Raw genomic sequence first — 21,760 nt, forward strand, 5'->3', positions numbered from 1 at the left:
TTCTGTTTGCTAGTATTTTGCTGAGAATTTTTACATCTGTATTAATAAGGGATATTGGCCTGTAGTTGTCTTTCCTTCTGGTATCATTGTCTGGCTTTGGTATCGGGGTAATGCTGGCTTCATGGAATGAGTTAGGGATTATTCCTTCCTTTTTTACATTTTGGAAGAGTTTGAACAGGATTCATGTCAATTCTTAAAGTGTTTGGTGTAATTCCCCAGTGAAGCTCCCTGGTCTGGGACTTTGTTGTTGTTGTTGTTGGGAGGTTTTTAATTACCCTTTCAATCTCTTCACTTGTCGTAGGTCTGTTGAGATGATGTGTTTCTAAGAATTTGTCCATTTCATCTAAGTTATGTAGTTTGTTGGTATAAAATTGTTTATAGTATTCTAGTATAATCCTTTTCATTTCTATCAGCTTGGTTACAATGCTTCCACTTTCATTTCTTATTTTAATTTTTTGCATCATTCTTTTTTTTTCCTTTGTCAGTCTAGATAAGGATTTGCCTATTTTGTCCATCTCTTCAAAGATCCAATTTATGATTTGTTGATTCTCTCTATTTTTCTATTCCCTATTTATTTCTGCTCTGATATTTGGTGTTTTTTGTTTTTTTTTTTTCCTTGTGTAGCTTTAGGCTTAATTGTCTATTTTCTTCTAGTTCCTCAACTTGCACAGTTAGGCTATTGATTTGAGGACTTTCCTTTTTTACAGTGCTTTAGGCGAAGGTTTACAGAGCAAGTTAGTTTCTCATTAAACAATTAATGCACATATTGTTCTGTGACATTGGTTGCCAACCCCACAACATGTCAACATTCTCCCCTTCTCAACCTTGGATTCCTCGTTTCCATTCGCCCAGCTTTCCTATGCCCTCCTGCCTTCTTGTCCTTGCCACTGGGCTGGTGTACCCATTTAGTCTCATACACATGGTTGAACTATGTGTATTATTGTTTCTTTTATGAAACAAACAAACAAAAAAAACCTGTTACCCTTTAGTCAATTCCAACTCATAGCGACCCTATAGGTCAGAGTAGAAGTGCTTCATAGGGTTTCCAAGGAGTGGCTGGTGGATTTGAACTGCCCATCTGTTGGTTAGCAGCTGAGCTCTTAACCGCTGTACCACCAGAGCTCCATTTGTTCTATAGGCCTGTCTAATCTTTGGCTGAAGGGTGAACCTCAGGAGTAAATTCAATACTGAGTTAAAAGGGTGTCTAGGGGCCATACTCTCAGAGTTTCACCCATCTGTCAAACCAGTAAGTCTGGCCTTTTTTTTTTGTGAGTTAGACTTTTGTTCTACATTTTTTTTCCAGCTCTGTCCAGGACCCTCTACTGTGATCTCTGTGAGAGCAGTTGGTGGTGGTAGCTGGGTACCATCTACTTGTACTGGACTAATTTTCCCTTTCTGTCTTTGGTTTTCTTCATTCTCTGTTGCTCCAGATGGGGTGGGACCAGTAGAGTATCTTAGATGGCCGTTCACAAGCTTTTAAGACTCCAGACGATACTCACCAAAGTAGGATGTAGAACATTTTCTTTATGAACTATGTTATGCCAATTGAGCTAGATGTCCCCTAAGACCATGGTCCCCAGCCCTCAGCCCAGTAATTGGGTTCCTCAGGTAGTTTGGATGTGTCTATGAAGCTTGTACGACTTTGCCTTGATCAAGTTGTGCTGACTTTCCCAGTATTTTGTACTGTCTTACCCTTCACCAAAGTTGCCACTTATCTATGTCTATTTAGTGTTTCTCCCTCTCCACCCCTCCCCTCCCTCGTAACCATCAAAGATTGTTTCTTTCTGTGTATAAACCTTTTCATGAGTCTTTATAACAGTGGTCTCATAGAGTATTTATCCTTTTGTGATTGACTTATTTCACTCGGCATATTGCCCTCCAGATTCATCCATGTTGTGAGATGTTTCACAGATTCATAATTGTTCTTTACTGTTGCATAGTATTCCATTGTGTGTATGTACCATAGTTTGTTTATCCATTCATCTGTTAACGAGCACTTAGGTTGTTTTCATCTTGTTGCTTAGTGCTTCAATGAACATGGGCGTACATGTGTCTATTCATGTGACGGTTCTTATTTCTCCAGGATATATTCCTAGGAGTGGGATAGCTGGATCATATTGTATTTCTATTTCTAGCTTTTTAAGGAAGCACCATATTGTTTTCCAAAATGGTCGTACCTTTTTGCATTTCCACCAGCAGTGCATACGAGTTCCAATCTCCCTGCAGCCTCTCCAACCTTTGTTATTTATTTATTTTTTCATTTGTGTTGGTAATGTCAGGGTGAGATAATATCTCATTGCAGTTTTGATTTGTATTTCTCTAATGGCTAGTGATGGCGAGCATTTCCTCATGTGTTTGTTAGCTGCCTGAATGTCTTCTTTGGTGACATGTCTGTTGATGTCTTTTGCCCATTTTTTAATTGGATTAGTCATCTTTTTGCTGCAGAGGTGTTGGATTTTCCAATAGGTTTTAGAGATTAGAACTTTGTTGGCTATGTCATAGCCAAAAGGTTTTCCCAGCCTATAGGTTCTCTTTTTGCTCTTTTGGTGAAGTCTTTTGATGAGCATGAGTTTTTGACTTTAGAACATCCCAGTTACCTAGCTTATCTTCTGGTATTTGTGTATTGTTAGTTATGGTTTTTATCCTACTTATGCCGTAAATTAGGGCCCCTAGCATTGACTGTATTTTTTCTTCTACGATCTTTATAGTTTTTGGTTTTATATTAGGCCTTTGATCCATTTTGAATTAGTTTTTGTGTATGGTGTGAGGTATGGGTCCTGTTTCATTTTTTCACAGATGGACATCCCATTTTGCCAGCACCATTTGCTAAAAAGACTGTCTTTTCCCCCATTTAATAGACTCTGGGACTTTGTCAAAGACCAGGTGACCACAGGTGATGGATTTACATCTGGATTCTCGACTCTGTTCCATTGATCAATGTGTCTGTCATTGAACCAGTACCAGGCTGTTTTGACTACCACAGCTGTATAATAGGTCCTGAGGTAGGGTAGTGCAAGGCCTCTTAATTTGTTCTTCTTCTTCGGTAATACTTTACTTACAGGGCCTCTTTCCTTTCCATATGAAGTTAGTGATTAGTTTTTCCATCTTGTTAAAGAATGCTGTTGGTATTTGGATCAGGGTTGCATTGTATTTGTAGATTGGTTTGGTAAAGTCTTGATGAACAAAAGTTTTAATTTTTATGAAGTCCCATTTATTTATTTTGTCTTTTGCTTTTCATACTTTTGTTACTATATAAAAACACATTGTTAAAACTAGGCCTGACTACTATGGAAAATGGTGTGGTGTGTCCTCAAAAAATTACAAATACAAATAGTTTATGATCCAGGAATCCTACTCCTATGTATATTCCCTAGAGATTTAATAAAAGAGACACTGACAGACATATGCACATCTGTGTTCATTGCAGCATTATTCGCAATATTGTTGTTGTTAGGTGCCATCGATTTGGTTCCCACTCATAGAGACCCTACATAGAACAGGACAAAACACTGCCCAGTCCTGTGCCATCCTCACAATCATTGTTATGCTTGAGCCCATTGTTGTAGCCACTGTGTCAATCCATCTTGTTGAGGGCTTTCCTCTTTTTCACTGACCCTCTACTTTACCAGGCATGATGTCCTTCTCCAGAAACTGATCCCTCCTGATAACATGTCCAAGTTATGTGAGACAAAGTCTCACCATCCTTGCTTCTAAGGAGCATTCTGGCTGTACTTCTTCCGAGACAAATTTGTCCGTTGTTTTGGCAGTCCACGGTATATTCGATATCATTCGCGAACACCATAATTCAAAAGTGTCAATTCTTCTTTGGTCTTCCTTCTTCATTGTCCAGCTTTGCATGCATATGAGGTGATTGAAAAAACTATGTCTTGGATCAGGTATATCTTAGTCTTCAAGGTGACATCTTTGCTTTTTAACACTTTAAAGAGATCTTTTGCAGCACATTTGCCTAAGGCAATGTGTCGTTTGATTTCAAATATTCATAATAGCAAAAAAAAAAAAAAAGGAAACAACCTGAGTGCCCATCAACAGACGGATTGATAAACGAAATGTGGTGCATACATACAATGGAATATTATGCAACCATAAAGAATAAGGATGAGTCCATGAAACATAACATTGATGGACCTTGAGGACATATGCTAAATGAAATAAGTCAATCGTATAAGGACAAATATTGTATGACCCCTCTTTTTATAAGAAGGCAAGGATAGATTCATAGAGAGAGACGAGTGTTCATCGTTGGTTACCAGGGAGGTGGGGGGTGGGAGAATTATGCTCTAGATCATAAAAAAAAAAAAAAGATCATAGATCCTTGTTATTTTTGGTTATGGGAAAAGTAGCACCAAATGTGGGTATAGTGAGCACCACTTGACCAAAGTAAATGAAGTCACTAAAAAGCACTCAAGAGAAAAGGATGTTTGTACTGAAGAATTTGACATATATAATTTGGGAACAACACCAACGATGACCAAAAAAAGACTGTATGATCACATATGTATGTGTATAGATGTAGATGAGTAGGTACAGGTATATACATATGTGTACACAGATAGAAGTATCTATATGTACATGTAAGTGTGTGCAGGCACATATATTCATAGAAGACACAATTACAGATACTTCTCAGACATAACCAAACACCTTGCAAGACTGGTTTCCTAGGTCTGAAGGCTTAGGACCTTAGTCTCATGGGGCAACTTAGTCAAATAGCATAATATAGATCGCAAAGTTCATGTTCTGCATCCTAGTGAAGTGAGTAGCATCTGGGGTGTTAAAAGCTTGCAAGCGGCCATCTAAGATACAACTGTTGGTCTCTACTCATCAGGAGTGAAATAGTATGAAGGAAACCAGAGTCTCAGAGAAGAAACTAGTCTACAGGGTTAACCACCTACATGAGCCACGGACTTACTGACCCTGAGACCAGAAGAGCTAGATGGTGTCCACCTAGCACTGCTAACCTTTCTGATCAGGGCTTCAATAGACGGATCCTGATAGAATTGGAGACAAACATGAAACAGAACTCAAATTATTAGAAGTCCAAACTTACTGGACCAGTTGAGACCAGAGGACTCCCCGAAATATTGTTTAAAATTTTGAACCGAACCTTGAACCCGGAGATGACCTTTTAGCAAAATAATGTAGTGGCACACAAAATGAAAGATATTACCCCTAAGTATATGGTGCTGTACTAGAAAACCATCTATATGAAACTGAAAGGTCAACAATTACTCTAAAGCAAAGATAAGAAAATAAGGGGGCAGGGAAACCAGAGTACTGGAAACAAAACCACCAGAATTCAATTAAAGAGAATGTTGATGCATTGTGAAAAATGTAACTAATGTCACTAAACGATTTGTATAGAAATTGACAAATGGAAACCTAATTACCTAATTTACTGTGTAAGCTTTCACTAAAAACTCAATGGAATATTATTTAAAAAAAAAAAAAAACTAGGCCCAACAGCCTTGCCCCTCTGTTTTCTTCTAAGAATTTTATAGTTTTAGTTTGTATGTTTAGATCCTTAATCCATTTTGAACACTTTTTTGTGTATGGTGTGAGGCATGGATCCTGTTTCCTTTTTCCGCATTTGGAAATATAATTTTCCCAACACCATTTATTGAAGAGACTCTTTTCTCCCCATTGAATGGATTTAGCACCCTTGTCAAAAATCAGTTGTCCGTAAATGTGTGGGTTTATTTCTGGATTCTCTATTCTAATCCACCAGTCTATGTGTCTATTATTATTATACCAGTACCAGGCTGTTGTGATTATGGTAGATACATATGTTTTAAAATCAGGAAGTATGAGTCCTACTTTTTTCTTCTTCAAAATTGCTTTAGCTATTTGGGGGGCCTCTTGCCATTCCATATAAATTTGAGGATTGGTTTTTCCAATTCCGTAAAGAAGGCTGTTGGAATTTTTATTGGGATTACATTGAATCTATAGGTCACTTTGGATAGTATCGACATCTTAACAATATTAAATCTTCTAATCCATGAACACACAATGTCTTTCCATTTATTCAGGTCTTCTTTAATTTTCTTCCCATGATGCTTTGCAATTTTCTCATTTTGGAAATGAAGCTGCAGCCTTTTTAGCACATGACCATCAGTCAGGTGTTGCTCGTTTCTGGGTAAATATGAGGGTCTAGGGAAGAGCAGAAGGCAATGGACCCTGGCCAACAGGGACCCCCAAGCAAAGCGTTGTGGGCAGGCCTGAGGCCTAAGCTTTACGAGCAGTGCTCACTTTGAGTATTGAATGGGAATGGAGGCAAGTTAGAAAAGCAGATGCCTCCTGCTGTTCCACCGTATGTCTCCTTGGTCACAGCGCCCAGGACCATGCTGCCCTGGTTGCCAGGGACTCAGCTGACAGGTGTTACAGTCAGGAAGTCAGGAAAATCATTTGGTATTTTGGGAAAGTACCAATTCTGACTGGTATTCTGGGGTGCCTGGCAGTTTGTGATCTTTCTCTTTCTTTCTGCAAGCCCTGCACCTAGCTGGAGTGCTAGGGTGGAAGTATTCATTAGTTCAGAAAATATCTTAAAGCCAGTAAAATGTCCACTCACAGATTATTTACAAACTAATGGGAAAACTCTGTGTGCAAGCAGGTCCAAATTTTAAAATGGAGCAAAACCCACCAAGATTTCACTAGTACGGGCGTGGCAACAAATCAACTCTTAGGGCTGGGTGTGTGGTGAGCTTGAAACTCAAACCATATGTGACAGCCTCAGCCCCACCCTGGGCTGCTGATTCAGGACCAAGAGGAAGAGAGAGCTGCCAGAATTTATGATTTCTATAAACAGTTTTTGAAAGAGAAACCACACACTTGTCTTTCTGCCAGCCCCCAGCTTCTCCCTGCAGCTGACAGTGTAGCCACTGTCTTTTCTCTGACCCTCTAGGACAGGGCTTCTTAACTTGAGCTCCATGGACCTCCAAGGGGTGTGTGGATAGCATTCGTGGGGGGGGGGGGGGGCGGGTCTATGAACCTGGGTGGGAAAATTATTTGATCTTTTTTTTTTCATTAAATTCTAACAAATTTAGCATTTTCTCAAATTAGGGATGTAGGCAACAAACCATAATAATATTAACAGTATCTGTGATTTTATCACCAAAAAACCAAAATCCAGTGCCGTCAAGTCGATTCCGACTCATAGCAACCCTATAGGACAGAGTAGAACTGCCCCATAGAGTTTCCAAGGAGCACCTGGTGGATTTGAACTGCCAACCCTTTGGTTAGCAGCCGTAGCACTTAACCACTACACCACCATGGTTTCCAAATAGAACTCACAAATATTTTCATATCATATTAGAGTTGTTGCAAGTATCCCAAAATATCATTTATGCTCAACGCCACTTGGAAACTTCTAAACTATATACCTGCCACTAAATCTTGTGATTTAATGTATTAATAAATTATTAATATAGCTAGGTCACAAATTAAAAAAAAATATTTTGATAACTGTTGCAATATGATTGATTTTCTTTGCAATGTTATCTATTTTATTTATCTGAAAACATTATTCTGAGAAGGGGTCCAGTGGTTTTGTCAGACTGCCTAAAAAAGGTTAAGACTCCTACTTGGAGCATTCATACTCCACTGGCCTCATTTCTGATCCACGGAACTTTGCCTATCTTACTGGAGGGTTTAAAAGCACTTTCGAGCTAGCGCTATAACATTGGGCATGGTGAACTTTCTGTGCCCAATTTTCTCATCTGCAAAATGGGGAGTAATCACACTACCTACTTTATAGGGTAGTTGTGATGATTCACTGAGTTGATAAATGTAAACGGCTTAGTGTATTAGTTATTTTTATTGTTGTTGTTGGTTCATATCAATTACCTCATTTAGTAAATACTATTACCTACATTTTTGGAAAAAGGAAACTGGGGCTCAAAGAGATAAAGTGACCAACCCAAGGGCACACAGCAAGGAAGTGGCAGAGCCAGGGTTCAAAGCCAGCTCTGTGAGACTAATAAGCCTAATGAAGGCCACTCTCCACCACGCCACTGAGAGGAGTTGATATTTTCCAAAGAGATGGGGGCCGCTGACATGGTTCTCAGCTGGGAATAAACAATCAGCCCCACAAGCTCCTACTTTCTCTCTCCTACTTGGTCCTACTGTCCACACCTCCAACTTCATTTAGGAGGCTCCCAGCTCTACTTGCATACCAACTAGCCCTCAGTCAAAATCTTATGAGGTCACCCTCCTTACAAAGGCCACTGCCAATGCAGCCCCCACCTGCCAAAGGGACACGTCCATGTTCTCAAACCAAACAGCAGTCTTGCAGCAATTAACTCATTTTGGAGCCATGGACTAGTATCTGCTCCCAGGTGGAGCTTGAGCTTCACAAACCAGTGGAGTCAGGAGTGATGGGGCTTATCTGAGAAGTGAAGCCAGTAGAAGAAGTGGCCTTTGAGCTGAGAAGATTGCCAGTTGGAGTGGGGTTGGGAGTGTTTGGAAATTTTTAAGGCCCAGAGGGTATGGGATCTACAAAGGTTCAGAGGCTTGAAAGGGCCTGGTATGTAATGAAAAGAAAGAAGAAATTAGATATGTCTGGAGTTTGGACTGAATGGAAGAGGGAAGAAGGGTGGCATGGGCAGATGAGACAGCATAGGTACTTTATGACCAGAGAGTGAAAAATACAGAATAAGGTCTACGAGTCTTCCTATAGAGATAGGAGAGCCGTTGAAGAGTTTTTTTTTTTTTTATAGAAACAATATAACCGCATCTCTGTGCTTAAAGGACAGCCTCCCTCCTCCCTCCCCAACAGCCATGCAACAGGTGGGTTGATTAGAAGGGGAAGAAACTAGAGACTGGTTAGACCAGCAAGAAGGCTGCTGCAGTAAGTCCAGGTGCCAGAGGAAGAGGGGCTGAACTAGTGAAGAAGTCTGGAACTTGTGAACACCCTCTCTGGCTTGCCCAATCGCGCAATAGGCCTAATCTCTACATGGTAAGGGTGAGGAGCTGGGAGCACTTGCCCTTCTCAAGTTTGATTCTGTATTGGCCCTATGAGGCAAGGCTTGCTCAGGCCAGAGGGCCATCATTGCCACGAATTCACAGGCTGACGCCATCCATTTTCATATTAACAACCGCAGCAAGAGCAGGGGAGAAAAAGCCAGGGCCCCACTTTCTGGCATCCCCCCTTCCTATGCAGGAGCAGGAAAGTTGGCGGAAGTGAGGGGGCCCAGCTCTACCCCAATGTGTGGCAGGCAGGAAAGGGAAAGGGGGCTCAGGGAGCAGGTCAGAGCCTGCTCTCTGTCAAAGGAAATATCCACCCTCCTAAGCTTTTAGTTTTTTTTAGTAAGCCTTTAAGAGACTGTTTTCTTCCAAGTAGGCCCCACTGTTACCAGGGCAACTGAGAACTCTGGGCTTTGCATTTCTTGTCTGTGGAGTCCCTGGGGAGAAGGGGCCTGCTGAGCTTTCCCTGTTTGGGCAGGATACATGAAGGGCTAGCCAGAGGTGGAGTCCTCCCCCCGACCCCACCCCATTTGGGGTACCCTCTCACCTTGTTAATGCCTGTCCTTATCCACTGGGGAGGAGCTGAGGCCCTGAGTGAGCCAGTTCTGGCAGATGAGGGTACAGGCTTAGGCTCCAAGGTGGGCCTGATTCCTCAGGGCCAGAACTTCTGCACCCACCCCATAACATATCCCTCTCAGGAGGGTGTAAGTGCCTAGCTGAGCAGGTGTCCATGAGGGGCGAGTTCACACCAGACCATGGTGCATGCTGAGGGATCATGGTACATATATTTCTTGATCACTTACTATGTGCCAGTACTGGACCTTAAACACCACATAGACCAACCTCCTCCCGTCTTCGAGAAGGACACTGCTAGGCCTAGGGCCAAGGAAGTCCGTGGGTGGCACAAACAGGTAACACTGGGCAACAAACTGAAAAGTTGGTGGTTCAAGTTCACCAGAGGCACCTGGGAAGAAAGGCCTGGCAATCTGCTTCAGAAACGTCACAGCCTTGAAAACCCTACAGAGCGCAGTTCTATTCTGAAACACATGGGGTCGCCATGAGCTGAAATCAACTTGACACTGGTTTGGTCTTTTTTGTTTTATTTTTGTTTTTACTAGGGAGCTCCATGGGAAGGCTTAGTGCCAAACAGGTCCTTCTGGGCTTGTTAAGCTCCAAGGCTCTTTTCTGCACTGGGCTGGTTTGGGCTAGGTGTTAGAATTGCCTATGGAGCTTTTTAGAAATAGAAATTTCTGGAGATTCTGTGGCTGTGGGTTGGGGGTAGAAGTTAAAAACAAGAGTTCTGGGTGTCAAACTGGTGGACTTCAGTTGAACTTGGCAAATGGGGCAAGTGACCTTGAGCCAGTTGCTCGACCCCGCAGACGCCAGTTTCCTCACTTAGAGCATGGATGAGGAGAACAGTGGGGCCAACTTCACAGTTAAAGAGATTTTCTCTGCCTTCCTCCATCCCTTGGGGACAGGGTTTTAATGTCCCCCACCATCCTCGTCACCCATGTATGGTTCCCTTTCTCTCTCTCCTTTTTCCTTTCTTTTATTCTGATATTTCCTTACTCGTGGCATGCCAAAGGCCTTGTGTGAGGTGCAATCTGGTCCCCTTCCACTAGGCGGACAGAAGCCAGGACCCCAGGTGAGGCCTTCCCACCTCCTGAATCCCACATTGCTATTGCAGCATCCCAGGAAGGCATTAGCCTTTCTGGCAGCCATGCCAGCCTACTGATTCAGACCAAGCCTGCATCAACTCAAATTCTCTGAATTTTATTTTTTCAAAAGCTTCTTCTGAGCTACGTCTCCCCCACTTAGGCTTCCGCCGTTGGTTTGTCTGAACCTGACTGGAAGATCTCACGTGTTCCCCTGGTAAAGGTCATTTCAACACACCCTTCCAAGTTGGAGAGATTTTTTTGGGTCCTGATTCTGTTTTGGAAGAGATCCTCTAGTCCTCCGAGCTTCAGGCCATCTGCACATACCCTTAGCGGGCTGCCTCTAGGTCTCCGTCCACCGTGGCCCATTTACTCACTTATTTCCTCATTTGTGTACCAAACAAGGGTTGAGAGCCTACTATGTACCAAGCAGTGTGCTGGACCCCGGGGATGCAACAATGACGAGACAGATGAGGAAGCTGTGGCCCAAGTGGGGATGGGACTCACTCAAGGTTCCAGGTCGAGTCAGTGACAGGGCTGCACTGGAATCCAGGCTCTTTTGCCTACAGGGCTTCCAGGTGCAGGGCTGGGGCAGGGCTGACCCTATGTAGCTCCTACTTTCCACTACCTGCTCTGATTGGCCATTGCACAACCTGGGCTCACCTATCCCTACCTGTGATGTCATGAGAAATCCCAGGAGTGCTGGAGACCTTATCTGAACCCCGAAGCATGATTGGAAGCCCCAGTACTCACTGATGCAGCTCATGGCCCCATAGCCTTGTCCCTTAGGGGCAGTCAGTCCCACCTCATGGCACATACTCAGCACTGCCACTGGCTTGCCTTACTCTGCAGGCCCTTCTCTACAGGACAGAACTGTCACCTGGCTGGTTCTCCCAAAAGCTCGAGAGAGAGTGCATCTTATGCATATCTGATCGCTTTGGCAAAGACCCAGAAACCAGTCAGGTTGAGGCTTGAGCTCCTTAGGGAGCTTTCCTAGGAGGCAGCATGGTAGATTAGAGCTGAGAGAGTGTGGGCTTGGGAGTCACAAAGACCTGGAGTCCCCCGTGGAATCTAGTATCTCTGAGATTCGGGTCTCTCAACTCAGACACCATTACCTGCCTCACTGAATTGTTGTGGCAATGAAATTAGATGATGTCGGTGAAAGTGCCAGGCACACAGAAACACGCTGATTTCCTTCCTTCCCCTCTCCTCCCCTTTCTTTCCCTTCCTTCAAAGGGGCAAAGCTCATGTGCCTCCGAAATAGGAGTTTGTTCCTCTGCTAGAATCTTGGAGGCTGGGGGAGGGTGGACAGGACAGAGCAGAACCAGGAGGCCGGCCTGGCCTGAAAGGCAGTAGGGCCAGCAGAGTGGAGGCAGACACTTGGACACAGTGGCTAAGTGTCCCTGAAGCTGATTAATGGGCAGCTGCAGGGCTGTGAATGAGCCACTTAAAAGCTGTAAAACCCTTTGGCCAGTGACTTCCCTCTAAGCCTCGGTTTCCTTATCTGCAAGATGACGATTAAGGATTGTTGAGAATTGTTATTTGGATGTTGTCAGGGTGAAATGAAATAACGTATGTGAAGTGCTTGGCAAGGCACCTGGAACCTTAAGTAGGGGCTCAATAAGCATTCTCACCCATTTTCCCAAGGGGGAAAAAAAACTTTACAAATTATTGTTGGGGAAACTTGATCAAATCCATAACGGGATTCAGTTTCTTCTGACTCCACAGCAGTGAAGTCTAGCTAGGGCGGGTGGCAGGGCTCTAAGGGGGCTACTCTGGGGTCCGGAGTTTAAAAATCTTCACCAGCTCGCTCTCTGGTGGCCCACAGCACCACCTGGTGCCAAAAAGTGGAAGGGCCCTGCCTGACCTCCCTCCCTTTACTCAAAGTCCTTGTGTGCGCGCGCATGTGTCTGTGTGTGTGCGTTGCGGGGGTGGGGGGACTCTCGTAGGATGGTAGGGCTGGGCCACCCATACCTTCATATTTCAATAAATGGAGAATTAATGCTATTTTTCAAGATGCCCAGTCCCTCTCAACAACTTCTGCTGTCCACAAAATGTGCAAGGACTGTAGGCAGGTCCCTTGAGCCTCAATGGCCTGAGTTTCCTCATCTAAGGATTGCAAGGATTCAGGCTACAGTTGATTCAGGCAGGGAGCCTAGGAAGTGCCTGATGCCTACTGGGTGCCCCTTTATGCTTGCTCAATAACTCAGAAAGACACAGTCTTTACACACCCTTTATATTTTTATTGAGAGAAAGCTTTAGCATACACAATTTCTTACCCTCACAACACAGTAATACAACAATAACAGTTAACACGTTTATTTCAAACTGGTTTCCTCCCAAGCCTCTGAGAACCCTTGGGCTGCCTTCCTACCCCTGCATACATCCGACCCCCTCCAACCCACCTACTTCTTTCAACCCAAGAAAGCTCCCAAAGCCCATAGTTCCTCTTACAGCTCCTGTGGCTGTTACGTCACAACAAATATTGAATATCTGGGAAAGGGCGAAGAGGGGTCAAGCAAAGTCCAAGCCCATCTGCCCCCAAAGGGCCAGAAATCAGCTCAGTACTCATACGTGCCTCTCCTGGCTGAGGCTACGAGAGTTCATGGTGAGAAGAGTTCATGGTGAGAAGCACTACGGCAACAGGCAGAGCCTGTGCTGAGGGGTCCCTGGAAGCAGGGGAAGTGGGGGTGCAAGGCACCTGTTCTTTGCACTTCTCCAGCCAGGACACAGGCGGCAGGGCCAGTGGGTAGACCATCAGCAAACAAGGTCCACAGCCTTGAGGAATAGCAGTTCGCCTTCCGGAACTCTCTCCTGAGGAAATAAGCTGAAAAACAGACAAAATTTTCTTTACAAGGTTGTTTACTCCTGCACTGTTCGGGGTGGGGGAAACCAGACACAACTGCAATGTCTGACAAATCAGGAGAACGCTTAAATTATCCTGCATGCATAACTGCAGAGTGGCTTGTGTTGTTAGTTGCCATCGAGTCGATGCTGACTCTATGTGCAGAGTAGAACTACTGCACAGGTTTTCAAAAGCCAATTGCCAGGCCTGTCTTCCGAGCCACCTCTGGGTGGGTTTGAACTGCCAACCTTTTGGCTAGTAGTTGAGCGTTTAACCATTTGCGACACCCAGGGACTCCTGCATAGGTGGCAGCCATTTTAAATCCTGTGGATCAAGAGTTTGCAGAATGATCTCAGCTCTGAAAAGATACAGGAAGGATACACTGTAAAGAAAGGCAGCAAAGTGTTAATATTGCTCGCATCTGTACAGTGGGATTCTGAATGTTTTGAGGATTTTGTTTCGTCCTCATCATTTTCTCTATTTTCCAAATTTTCAACAATGATTATGTATTATTTGTACCTTTGAAGGGAAGATGATTTCTAAAAGGTAGCAATAGGCTCTAGGAACCCAGCTTCACCGACCCCCAGGCTGAGAAATGTGTGAGAAACAAAGGGCTTCTTACCTCCCAGGGGTGAATAGAGACCTTACCAGAAACCAGCCAGAGGACTGGGTTTCCCTGTGACTCCTCTTCCTCCAGCTCCTTCCTCTTGCCTCCAGGTTCAAAATCCTAAGGCTGGGCTGAGGTTATCTGTCAGACTCCAGTGAGGAACGGAGGCTTAATTTACTGTTTTCTTCCGTCTGGTCACAAACACTTTGGCTGCACTTGCTCCGCTGCCAGGCATTGTACTGCAAGGTCAGTGTCAAAGGGCAGTTCAGGCCAGCAGTGGATTTGGCTGGCATTTTGTGGTTATAGCTGACACAGTAAATGTGTGTTTTCTCACTGCAGAAATGGTGTTTTCTGGACTCAAGGCAAGCAGTGTGTCTCTTTATAAGCCCCTATGTTTCTACCTAGAAGTCCCAAGAGTTAATAGTGGGCAGTCACCCTCTTAAACTTGTTTAATTGAAGCACAGCAAAAGGTCACGGGTTGATTCCGTGTGAAAGGCATGAAAATGCCCCAGCTGCGAGGCTGCAGTAGATACAGTCTGTGGAATGAAACTCCCTCTCTCCTTTTCCAACTAAGAAATCCTTTAAGTTGAAGGATGAGTTAAAGAGCAGGTCTCGGGGCCTCTCTCTCTTTGGCTATCTGGGAAGGAAAGGCCAGTTAGGCCTCCTTTGGAAGCCCAACGATGAAAAGTCTCCTGCAAAGACCTTTGGCTGGGGGCTGCAGTCCAAGGCCTGACCCAGGGAGGAGACTACAGTCCCTAAGGAAGGAGTCACTCCTTACAATGTAAAATTGAATAGTTGCTTCTTTCCCCTCTTCCTCCCACCTTCCACCCAGCCACCTACGCTTCAGGCAATATCAAGAAAAGTAGCGCCTGCAACATTGAGCTATGCCCACCAGGGATGCCCATGAGGGCAAGGTGGTGAGAGGAGAGGGCCCCAGGTTTGGCAAGCTGGTCCAAGGGCACTGATACAGGAGTCTGTAGGAAGATAAAGTCAAGTGCTGGAAAGAGACCAGCTTGCACGATCAGTTAAGGGCAAATCTCAACTACATTGTCCTTTTGACCCTTCTGCTGGAGGCGTGGCTTGAGACAAGTGTAAGCTTCCAGGTATATGTCTTGATAATATCCTGTTCTCAGTTAACCGTATCTAGTAACCGGTCTCAGTGTAGCCTGTCCTTTAGATCACTGGGGCAGATGAGTGAGGCAGTGGGTGAAGTCCCCGTGAGCCAGTCAGAGAATAAAACCAGAGAACACAGGGTGAATAAATGCAGGAGAAGTGAGGGTTAGGAACGACCAGAGGTGAAATACAAGAGAGTGACCAGTTCACTTATGGGAGTAGGCCCAGGAAAGAGTACATTCCAAGGGGACAGCGATTGCTGATCTCTCCTTTCCCAGATGGCCTTGGTTGGGCCCATGTCACTCCTCAGTCATGCTTGCAAGATGGTCTGGAGTTCTGCAAGTTTTCAGTTCTGTGTGTCTTCTCCAGGTTCTGCAGGTCTGGAACTCCCTTAAGTACTGGTCAACAGATAGGGAAGGTGTTGCGGCAATAGCAGGGGCAGGGAATCCAGGAGGGTGTGTTCTGAGTGGCCATCTTGCTTCAGTACTCACACACGAATGCGGCCACGAGCAGCTCGGTGGCCCCCCTGTCTTGGGGTGAGACGGAATAGCACTGGGGGGCGTCTTCTAATTTGGCGTTGCCCCAAGCGACCTGCACGGTGAGTCACTGGTGGAGAACTGTAGTACGGTGAATTGGTACCGGGGAGGCCCTCCAGAAGTGGGACTCGATTCTGGTTCCTCCGTCTACCAGGCTGTATTATGGGCAGTGAGGCATTTAGGAAATTTTCAGCGTGGTTACCACTTGTGGAGCCAGAAGCCTGGGATGAAGTATGGGCAATGGGCTCTTCCATCTCCATTAGCTCATCTAAGTCATCATCCTGGACCTCACCACAGACCTCCTCTGTCTCTTGCTCCTGTTCTGTCTCCTGGCCCCCATCCTCATCTTTTTTCTCATCCTTACTCTCATCTTCATCCTCACTTTTCTTTCTCATCTCCTCTTCCTCCTTCATCTCTTGCGGAAAAGCCCTCATGCACCTGCACTGGTCCTTCAGGTAATGCCTGCTTTTGCATGCCTCTCCATCTTCATCCTCACTGTAGAACTCCTCATCTTCACTTTCATCATCATTAGGGTTAGCAGCAAAAGGGAGGAAGATATTTCGAACCCCAGGGAGCAGGACTGGCTTGGGGCCACGCACTCTTCTTTCTATCTCCATACATTCGAGAATCAGCTCATCCAGGTCCACCATTTCGGGTGACCATAAGAGCTCCTTGCAGAAAAAATCTGACAGCCCTTTGATAAACTGGCGTTGGAGACGGCAGTCATCCCAAGACAAGAACTGGGCCAGGAACTGAAAAGCATCTGCATAGCTGCCGATAGTACAGTCTCCCTGCTTGAGCTTTTGGATGGCCTTTTTAGCCACACGTGGGGGGATTGGGCCACAGAATTCCTTACGGATTTCATCCAGGAAGCGCGGGAAGTTGGCATGGAGGGGGCTTCCTTCCTGGGTAACTGAGATGGCCCAATCCTTGGCTGCACCTGTGAAAAAGGAGATCAGAAAGGCCACCTGCTCGGCGCCCCCCGGGAAACGATCCTCATGGTTAACTATGAAGGTCTCTAGTTGCATCAGGAATTCAGGAAGGTAGACTGGGTCGCCTGAAAAGGACTCCATCTCAGGCCGCTCCAGCGGTGGCAGAGGGGGCTGCAGAGGGGGCTGCGGGGGCGTCTCCTTTGGCTCTGGCGCAGGCAGCGCCGGAGGTGGCAGGCTGGGCAGCAGAGGGGGGTCGCTGGGGCCGTCAGGGGTGCCGCAATCCTGGATCACATTAACCAGCAGTTCATCTGGGATATGCTCGGGCTCCGCACGTGGGGGAGACCAGCATAAGAAGGGCAATTCTCTCTCGGGAATGGCATCGATCTCATTGAGCGGGAACTCAAAATTCTCCTCAGCCAGGACGGGCACTATGGGCACGGGCCAGCTCATGTAGCTCGAGACATTGCCCCGCAAGGAGTTAACCTCTGCCAGGGCTTTTCCAAGCTGAAGGCCCAAATTGGCATTCTCCCCGCGAAGGGCATTTAATTCTTCTCGCAGGGCTACATTTGCCATGCGGAGGCTATTGAGATTTCCGGCCGCCTCGGACATCTTCACTGGCTCCTCGCCCTGGGACTGCGCGGGGCGGGGAGCGAGGGGCCGCACGGGCGGCGGCGGCGGCGTCGGGGCGCAGGAGAGACCCGGGCCGGGCCACACCCACCAGGCGGCCACTGCGGCGCGGAGTGTGCCGAGGGCCCCGCGGCGCGACCCGGGGCGCGTTACCTCGTCGCCGAAGCCGGAGCGGGGCGGGCGGCGGCGCGAAGCCGGGTAGGGCCGAGGCGGAGGAGCCCGCGGGCTCGGCGGCGGCCGGCGAGGAGCGGCGGGGCGGCGGCGGGTGAAGCGGCAGGGAACAACCGCGGCAAGATCTGTCGAGGAACTCCCCTGGAGCCGCCGAGCCTCCGCCTTTTAAAGGCCCCCTCGCCCCCGGCCCGCGCCGCGCAGGGCGGGCCTCACCTTGCGGCGCGCGCGCCCACTGGCCCGGCGCCGCCCCGCCTCCGTCGGCAGCGCCTCTCACTGACTCTCTCCTTCTTAGCTGCAGCTAACTCGGGTCAGGAAAATGCGACAGCGACTGCCCACTCGAGGTCGTCATGGCGGCAGCCAGCGAATGTGTTCCTCTCTTCAGGCAGGCCCCCGAGTGTAGAGGAGCTGCTTCACGAGGCGCAGCTCAATCTCCAGAGCCTGTTGCAAGGTACTGAGAGGGAGGGGGGCTGCGGCTGAGCCGGCGGCGGCGGTGAGAAGCGTCCTTCGCAGCAGCGGCTGGAGGGAGGCAGCGAAGAAAGAGGACAGGGACTGCAAGAGCAAAAGAGAGAGCAATTACAAACATAGTGAAAAACAAAGCACACATTTTCCGCCTTGCACCTGCTAGGCTAATGATTCTAAAAGCCCGTTTCCACCGGTGTTTCCCTGCCCCCCCTTTTTCAGTTAAGTTAGGAGCCCTGGTGGCGTAATGGTTAAGCGCTCGGCTGCTAACGAAAAGGTCGGTGGTTCAAACCCACCAGCCACTCCGTGGGAGAAAGATGTGGCAGTCTGCTTCCATAAGGATGACAGCCTTGGAAACCCTCTGGGGCAGTTCTATTCCACGGGAGGGCAGTGGGTCAGTTAAGTTGCCCAACGGATAAAAGGACAGAAGCTGAAGCAGGTCAATGGCTCAGGCTATTCACAAAGAAAGCTGGAAAGGAGATGCCCCCCAAATGTGCGCCCACACACACCCCAGCCCTTCTCTTTTCCCGTGGCCCGTGCCTTTGGAATCCTGTCACTGGAAGACAAAGGAGCCATTCTGGGCTTCACTCACTCTGCTCTCGCAGAAACCTTTTCCCCATGTTTCCTGGGTAGCCACTGCCTCGCTAAAGTAACCCCAATACACTGCACCCAGTTTTCACCTCATTCTCAGTTCTCAAGACCACTGTCTTTGGAGTATACTGATAAGCTTGTTCTATGCAAAGCTGCCCCACACTACCTGGAGAAGCAGGCCCAGCCATTTTGCTTGACCAGTCAGACCACGTGCAGCAGGCAGAGTGGAGAAGACCCAGGCTTTGGAATCAGGCACAACTAGAATCTAATTCAATTCCCACGCCTAACCAGTTGTGTGACACTATGTATATTGCCCAGACTCCCTGAACTTCAGATTAATCAGTTATCCTTAAAATGGAGATTCTAATTCCCCATATGACACAGTTTTGTGAGGATTAATAATAGACAGTATGTAAACCACTTAGCAAGATAATCTTGCAGCTGGAGAGACCCCAATAGGATGTAATATCCTTTGGAACATGGGGCTGAGATAGGTACAATATTAAAGTTAATATACCAGAAAATACAATGTGATTCTTGCTAGGCCCTTACATTATGGAAGGCATACACATTGATGAAAAGGGATTTATTCAGTATAGGTGGCAGAAGTGCTACGAGGGGAATTACTGGGTTGCTGCAAATATCTGGATGAAGATTATGAGGGGGTATGCGTATGTAAAGATTCACTGAACTGCACACTTAAGATTTGTGTGGTTTACTGTTTATAACTTATATCTCAATATAAAAGGTAAAAATAAAACCTCAGGGATAGTCATAAGCTGGAGATGCCATCTAGGCACTCACTGTCCAATCCAGGCCACTTTTCCAAGCCTAGAAGCCTTTCCTCCCTCCTCTTCACTCCAGTCCTTACACTTTCTTCAAAGTTGTATCCTTGCCTCATCCAAAAAAAATCTCTGACACTAATTCTGTACTTTGCATTCCCTCCATAACATAACATGGCACTTTGTACCATCCAGTTTGAGAAGACTTGTCTAGTTCTGCACTGCTTTTTCTTGCATTTATTCATTCAATTATTCATTCATCTCCTCCTGGATATATATTTTGTGCACCTAACCATGTGAGTTTCTCAGTGGAAGGAATCACAGCTCTTAGTACCCTTGGATTCCCAGAAGCACCTAGCACAGAGCTGGATCCCCAAGAGGTGCTCAGGAAACATTTGTCAAGTGAATGCTAAATATGAAAAGAGGTCATGTCAGCTCTCATTTATCCATACCAGCAAAGGTTAACTCATATGGAGAATAGAAAACTGCAGAAGGGCTATCCAACTGGACTATAGCCATAACTTTCATCTCCCTGCCAGGGCAGCAGTGACCTTAGAAAAGCAAAATTCCAAGGGACACTATGAGCCTTGTGTTCCCATAACAGAGCAGCTACCATGCAGGAAAAAAAAAAAAGTCAGTGTGTTCTGTGTAGCCATCAAGGGCAGAATTAGGACCAGTGGGTGGAAATCTAGATAGATTTCACCTGAAGATAAAGAACTTTGTGACACACCTGACAGCCTCAACAGTCCATAGATGGAATAAGCTGCCTAGGAGGGAGGGAGCTCCCCATTCCTGTAGGTGTGTGCAGAGGCTGAATAAGCACCTGGAAGGGCTGCTGAGGAGGGAGATCAAGCACAGAATGGGGTGTTGGACCAGAGAACCTTTGAGGTTTCCCTGAACCTCCAGTTTCTATGGCTCTTAAGGGTCTGTTCAAATGTAAATACAGCCACACCTGTTTGCTCTTCATGCTACTCTGGCTGTCTTCATTTACTCAATCTCATTCATCACAGAAATCAAACCCATTCAACTATTATTGCATCCTTCTTATTCCCTGATGATGCTCCCAAACTTCTCCTTCCTTCTATGACACTACCTTCTTCCTTTTCCTTCACCATAGCTCTCCTATACCTCACACCACCCAAAGTGGGACTAAGGTAGAGGAAACTAGGCCAAAAAGAAAAAGAAGGGGGAGGGAGCTCAAGTAAGAGCTCTTGATATCTAAGAGAGAACTCCAGGTTGGACTTCCAAATGCAAATTTCTTCTGGATTCACACAGGTCACTTCTCTGGTAGGGTTGCAGAAGAGCTTTGAAGAAGGCCTTCAAAGAGTGGTCCTTGCAGTAAAAAGTAGCAAAATGCCTTTGCACTCTGAGCCCCCTCTCCAAATTGTGCACTTAAGGCGGGGACCGTGAGACAAGGGTTTGGTCCCTGAACCAGCACAGGTTGAATTTACTGGCTTCCTTTTCTCCTCAGCTCTCTGAGCCCCGGGTAGAAGGGCTTTTTCCATTTCAGAATCTAGAGGCTCAGACACCAGGAAATATCCTAAACAAACAATGCACATCAGGCCGGGCAGCTAGAGCAGGAGTCCTGATGCATGGTCCTTCCCCAGCCCAGTGCTTGGCCGTGGGCCCCTAGAGTGTGTATCCACTGTGCTATTTTTCAGAAGAATATGAGGAACAGGACTCGGAGGCCAGACTCCTGGGGCAGACCTTCCGCTCTTCTGATGAGCTCCTTGAGGCCACCCCCAGTCCAAGGCCCCATTCTGCCAGGCATCTGGAGTTAGTATTGATGGTGAGTTGCCTCCTTCCCAACCTGGGAGACCAGCGTGCAGAGTTCACCCTGCACCCACTGATGGGGGACCACAAGCTGCTCACGTAGCCCACTGGAAGCTGCTGCTAACCTTCACTCACCAGCAGAGCTGCTCTGAGGCCCCACCAGGATGGTCCCTGCACAGGCAGGTACCTGGCCTGGCAGCCTGTCCATATTTTCCTGACTCCCAAATGATGCCTCCAACCACCCCGCCTAAACAGCTAGCCTGTGGGCACTGGCTCATCTCCAGTCAGGAGCACACTCTTTCCATCACCTTCTTTCCCAACAGCCTACAAAACGGCAGCTGAGCGAGGATGAGACCACCACCCAGGGTGTGAGGGCCCCCAAGCCCGCACTGAGCCTGTCTACCACAGCCGACAAGCAAACTGCCTGGAATAGCCCCTTCCCTCTACCCGTCCTAGAGAAGAAGCCATGGCCTCAGCCTTGCTCCACGCAATCTGACATTGTGCCCATCAACATCTCTGGTAGAGTTGCTTAGCACTATCTCTGTTTACTTGTCTCTATGCCTACTACAGACCATCCTCTCCAAATGCACCGGGTGCTAGGGGAGGGAGCAAGACTTTCTCTGCTACTGGCTCACCCTGCACTGTCATCATCATGGCTGTGGCCAGGGAACAGAGGCATGCAAAAGAGGG

The 21,760-nt window shown here is 46.7% G+C and overlaps 2 protein-coding genes across 8 annotated transcripts in view; one reads left to right on the forward strand and one right to left on the reverse strand.

Annotated features, from left to right (window-relative positions):
- The window catches only part of NHSL2 (NHS like 2), a 73,998-nt gene that overhangs the window by 34,764 nt on the left and 17,474 nt on the right, over positions 1 to 21,760 (forward strand). For 2 of the 6 annotated variants that reach the window (XM_064278550.1, XM_064278551.1), the window contains exons 2-4: positions 17,758 to 17,913; positions 20,959 to 21,086; positions 21,394 to 21,589. The exons of 3 other annotated variants lie outside the window; for them this stretch is intronic. In XM_064278550.1, coding sequence (XP_064134620.1) covers positions 17,758 to 17,913; positions 20,959 to 21,086; positions 21,394 to 21,589 — 480 coding nt within the window. The remainder of the gene's footprint in view (positions 1 to 17,757; positions 17,914 to 20,958; positions 21,087 to 21,393; positions 21,590 to 21,760) is intronic. One more of the 6 variants, XM_064278553.1, reaches the window with a different exon arrangement.
- RTL5 (retrotransposon Gag like 5) lies at positions 7,428 to 17,364 on the reverse strand. Of its 2 annotated transcripts, none has more exons than XM_064278549.1 (2): positions 14,128 to 17,364; positions 7,428 to 13,837 (listed from the first exon to the last, which is right to left on the reverse strand). In XM_064278549.1, exon 1 carries the CDS (start codon positions 17,274 to 17,276, stop codon positions 15,687 to 15,689), a length of 1,590 nt encoding a protein of 529 aa, XP_064134619.1. In that variant the 5' UTR covers positions 17,277 to 17,364; the 3' UTR covers positions 7,428 to 13,837; positions 14,128 to 15,686. The 2 variants fall into 2 exon arrangements, with proteins under 2 accessions (XP_064134619.1, XP_010591023.2); XM_010592721.3 differs by having other exon boundaries at positions 7,429 to 13,461.

Source organism: Loxodonta africana, chromosome X, assembly GCF_030014295.1.
Source record: "Loxodonta africana isolate mLoxAfr1 chromosome X, mLoxAfr1.hap2, whole genome shotgun sequence".
NCBI classification, from domain to species: Eukaryota; Metazoa; Chordata; class Mammalia; order Proboscidea; family Elephantidae; genus Loxodonta; species Loxodonta africana.